This window comes from Halyomorpha halys, unplaced genomic scaffold (genome assembly GCF_000696795.3).
Source record: "Halyomorpha halys isolate HHAL.00 unplaced genomic scaffold, Hhal_1.1 Scaffold446.1, whole genome shotgun sequence".
NCBI lineage: Eukaryota > Metazoa > Arthropoda > Insecta > Hemiptera > Pentatomidae > Halyomorpha > Halyomorpha halys.
In genome coordinates, this window is record NW_027104672.1 from 157,389 (window position 1) to 162,364 (window position 4,976).

At 29.0% G+C, this 4,976-nt stretch overlaps 1 protein-coding gene across 1 annotated transcript in view; it reads right to left on the reverse strand.

Annotated features, from left to right (window-relative positions):
• Positions 1–4,976, reverse strand: part of LOC106682827 (ADP-ribosylation factor-like protein 16) — a 7,104-nt gene continuing 2,128 nt past the window's right edge. The window contains exons 2-3 of the mRNA XM_014423893.2: positions 596–694; positions 1–425 (exon numbers count right to left, since the gene is read on the reverse strand). Coding sequence (XP_014279379.1) covers positions 249–425; positions 596–694 — 276 coding nt within the window. The 3' untranslated portion in view covers positions 1–248. The remainder of the gene's footprint in view (positions 426–595; positions 695–4,976) is intronic.

Genomic DNA, 4,976 nt, shown 5'->3' on the forward strand with positions numbered 1-4,976 from the left:
TCTTTAAAACTGTTCATGTAAGACTCATTTGTATTTATCTCTCCAACCAGGAATGGTGGATAAGTCAGTTATTATGGTCCAGTTCTCTCTTTTTCTGGACTAGATTTGCCCTTGCTTGCAGCTGCATTTCCAAGGATACCATAATGTAATGTAAGGAGAATTCATGGGAATGGTGTGACTTCATTATTTCTAATTTTAAACTTGATCTAGTTTTACTATACCCTACAAATCCCTGAGAAAAAATTAAATTACGGTTCTAACCATTTTCTGATTTCGTCCAGCCCTTCAGATGAATACGAACTGGCTTGAATAATTGTAATCTCTTGAGGAATTTCAATTTGAAGCCTTTTGATCTGTAACATCAGCAGAGCCTCATTACGCATTTGCCTGTAAGAGGCATCCATTTTCGAGAGAACCAAAAGAATCTGAAACATAAATCCAAATCAGAATTTCACCTAAATTTTTATGTTCCTAAGATATTTAATATAGTTGAAATACAACTGAAATAACTAATAAAAAACATTAGCACAGAATTTAAAAGAAATTTAACCTATTGATAGCATAAATTATTTAATTATATCCAAATTTATATTACCTTAGCATTTCTCAAGGCTGGGTCGGCCAGAACAGAATAAAGAAGAACCCCAGCAGCTGATATTTGGCACAGGTTGCTAGCATCTACCACAAACATTATCTGTAAAATTTAATCACTTAGCATTTCTAGCACTGAAAAAAAAAACTTTTCTTTTTCTCACTTTTTAATTTATATCTACACCAGTCAAATACAAAATTGACTATCAGCAGATTGTCTGGCGGTTACATTAGTTAAATAAATTGTATGTAAGGCATGAGGAAGAGGAAGCACCCAGCGGTAGCTCTTCTCTGGCTTTTTTTACATCCTCATATTAGCAGGTCCCTCATCCAGGTTCTTTTTAGTCTCATCCTTATAATCTCAGGGAGGAGAGTCCTGGCCATTTGCCCTATAAGTGTGTTTTGATAGTAGTGTTTGGTTTGGGAAGTGAGCGTAATAGATTTAGTGACTGAAGTTTTTCTTAATAGTGGTCCCCATCTCATTCTCCTATCAAATGTTAGGCCAAGGTATTGCACTCAGTCTGTTTGTGGAATGGTTGAGTTGTTGAGGTATATTAGAGGCCAATTTTCTTATGTTTAAAATGTATAAAATTAATATGTTGGGACTTTTCATGGTTCAGTTGAATTTTCCATGATTGGCACCAGTCATGTAATTTTAGTAAGTTATGTTATAAGTTTAGTTAGGTTGTTGTATTCAAACATCTTAAACAGGAATTTATGATTTTCGCATATGAACGAGAGAAGTTAAAAAACAAGTCCCAGAAAGATATTTATTTATAAATACAAAAAAAAATAAAAGATATTTATTTATAAATTTATCAGTCCACCAAGTATAGTTACGGGGAGTACAAAATGACTGCTGTTCCAAAACGTTAAAAAAAAATAATTTTTCATTCCGACCTCTATATCTTTAAAACTACCAACAATACCAGAAAACTTTAAAGAACATCATTTAAAGTAGAGCAAATTTTCTAAAATATGAGGCCTAATATAGCTATTTACGTGCAATAGTTCCCGAGATATAGCTTTTTAAAAGGCAACATTTCATAAAAAATCTACTGAAAAATCAAAAGTTAGTGAATTTATTTTGAGAAATCTATTTCTCAAAAACCATTCAATGTACAGATATCTGCTAATAGACATCTAATTTAATTTAAGTGCTAATATTTAAATTCAACCTAGTTTAATGTACTATATATTAGTTTATGACATTTATCTTTGTAGGAGTAGTAGTTATCATGATATTCAACAAAATAAATTCACAAATGCTGATTTTAGTTGTTCAAACAACAGGTTTATCTTTGTAGGAGTAGTAGTTTTTATGGTAATCGCTAATAAATATAAATTTTACACATGAAATTTTGTTGGATTGACTATAAATTAATTTTTTTAGCAAATATAGGAAGATAAACGTCATAAAATACTTTATAATAAGTTAAATTACCTTTACCTTTCGTCTGAACAACTAATATCAGCATTTGTGAATTTATTTTTTTGAATATCATGAAAACTATTACTCCTACAAAGATAAATGTCATAAACTAATTTATAGTACATTAAACTAGCTTTAATGTTCAAACAAAAGGTGAAGGTAATTTAACTTATTATAAAGTAGTTTATGACGTTTATTCACTACTCATATATTTGCTAAAAAAAATTAATTTATTGTTGTTCCAACAAAATTTCATGTGTAAAATTTATATTTATTAGCGATTACCATAAAAACAACCACTCCTACAAAGATAAACCTTTTGTTTGAACAACTAAAATCAGCATTTGTGAATTTATTTTGTTGAATATCATGAAAACTATTACTCCTACAAAGATAAATGTCATAAACTAATTTATCGTACATTAAACTAGCTTTAATTTGAGTACTAATAGACATCTATACGTGCAATGGTTTATGAGAAATAAATTTCTCAAAATAAATTCACTAACTTTGATTTTTCAGAACATTTTTTATGAAATGTTGCTTTTTAAAAAGCTATATCTCGAATACTATTGAATGTAAATAGCTCTATTAGGACTCATATTTTAGCAAATTTACTCTACTTTAAATTATGTTCTCTTAAGTTTTCTAGTGTTGTTGGTAGTTTTAAAGATATAGAGGTCTGAATGAAAAATTAATTTTTTTTAGCGTTTTGAAACAGCAGCCATTTCTTATTCCCCCTAACTATACTTGGCAGACTCATCAATTTTGACTACTAATTATATCTAGTTTTCATTAAAGTAATAAAAAATTGGGGTGAAATAAATGACCTTTTATCTCCCTGGCTCTTGTACTATGTGTAAAATAGGTGTCTAAGGGGATCTCAAGGCGGTCAGTCAGAAAGACATTAAAACCAAAGATGGATGTTCAAATTGATCGTGTAGGGGTAATACTGATTGCATTAGCAAGAAAATTTTAGAAAATCGAACATTCAAAATTAGAAATGAACCAGTGGAGAAGAGGCTATGAGTTATTTATTCATATCACCTTTTTCACTTTATTAATTTTTTTTATGGTGAAGGGTGTGGAGAAAAGAAAAAAATATATTTATTGGCCTACGTTTCGCCCCACTTTGTAGAGCTTCATCAGGGCTAAAAAGATACTAACTACTAAAATATTTTGACAGTGGGATAATAAGATACAGGAGGTGGATGTTCCTGATTTGTTTTTTTACTTATTTATTATTATTTATTCTTTCTGAACCTTTATTTAATCTCAACTTTCTTCCTTATTTTTCGTCTTTTAGTGAGTTAAATTTTGTTTTTTCATATCTGTTTTTCTATTTTTACGTGTTATTACGTCTCCTGTTCTTTTTTAACCTCATATTTTGCGTAATTTTATTTTTTATATTCTTATCATTGTCTATTTAATATTAATACTATTTTATTTCTTCTTTTCGTTCATTGGTATATAATTTTCTCTCCACTTAAATTTACATAATTTTAACCCCACCTTAATTTAGCTTTTTGTATCTTATTATCCAACTGTGCCAAACTATTTTAGTTGTTTTTGTATCTTTTTAGCCATGATGAAGGTGTACAAAGTAGGTCGAAACGCTGGCAAATAAATATTTGTTTTATGAAGAAGATGGTCTGGGTAATAACAAGAATGGAAAAAGAACAAAAATAGTAACTTTTTATTATCCGACGTTTCGCCCCACTTTGTAGGGTATAATCAGGGCTTTTTAAGATGATAGTGAGTCGAAACGTCTGATAATAAATAGTTGCTAACTATTTTTGTTCTTTTTGGCCGCAACCTTGACCATCTTCTTCATATTTGAAATTACACGGTCAATTATCTAAATATATTCTCAGTTGGCATCAGAACGTCATTCTTATCAGCCCTGACGAAGCCCTGCAAAGTGGGGCGAAACGTTCTTAAAAAAATGAATAGTTTTTATGAATATTTGTTACTATTTTGAAACTTTTATGGACCATTTGAATGGGAATTTTATCTTTTCTGTTATCCTCCTTATAGAAAATGTTTATCCTTATACAAAGTATTTTATGAATAACTAAAGAAGCATCCGATTCGGTCGGGAAGCTCCGAGACCATCCGATCTTTCCCGATAGCATTGTCGCGTTGTTATTTTTTATATTTATTTACTTCAAATTTAATAAGCTGTTATTAAAATCAAGTTCATAGATTAATTTTTTTACATCTGTCATTTTTCAACTGTCACGTAGTTGAATTAACTTTTGAACAACAATAGACTCTATCACGCTGTTTCACTTTTGTTATAAAACTACCACGACAGAAGACTATCATTATGGAAACTGGCCTTTAAAGTAACTTTAAATTTGAATTTAAAGTATTTTTGTATTTTTCGACCAGATTTTCCGGTTTTCATCAGGGCTATAAAACAAAAAGAGATAACAAACATCATTAAGAGAAAAATAAAATTAAAAATAAATAATAAACTAAAAAATTTAGTAATGTACCTAACAATGAATTGAAAATAAAATAGTTGATTAATAACCATGGAATTAGACAGTAACTGATTGATAACAGTAAAAGATGAAATATAATATTATATAGATGGTATGTAAGTAGTGTCTAAAACCTGGGGAAAAAAATGTTAAATCAACATATTAAACAATATGAAAGAAAAATGAAATATATGAAACATATATTTTCATAATTACAGTATCATATATTTCATTTTTCTTTCATATTGTTCAGTATGTTCATTCAAATTATTAACTTGATTTAGTGAATGATAACAAATTCTTCCTTCTTACTGTATAATAATTTATTACTTATTACATAGCAACGTTTCGGGAGATTTCCCCCATCTTCAGGCTGCTGATAACAAAACTTATCTTTAACATATAATTAGTCTCCTATAAGTCTTATTAGCTAATATCTTATAAAATTATTGTCATTAATGAGT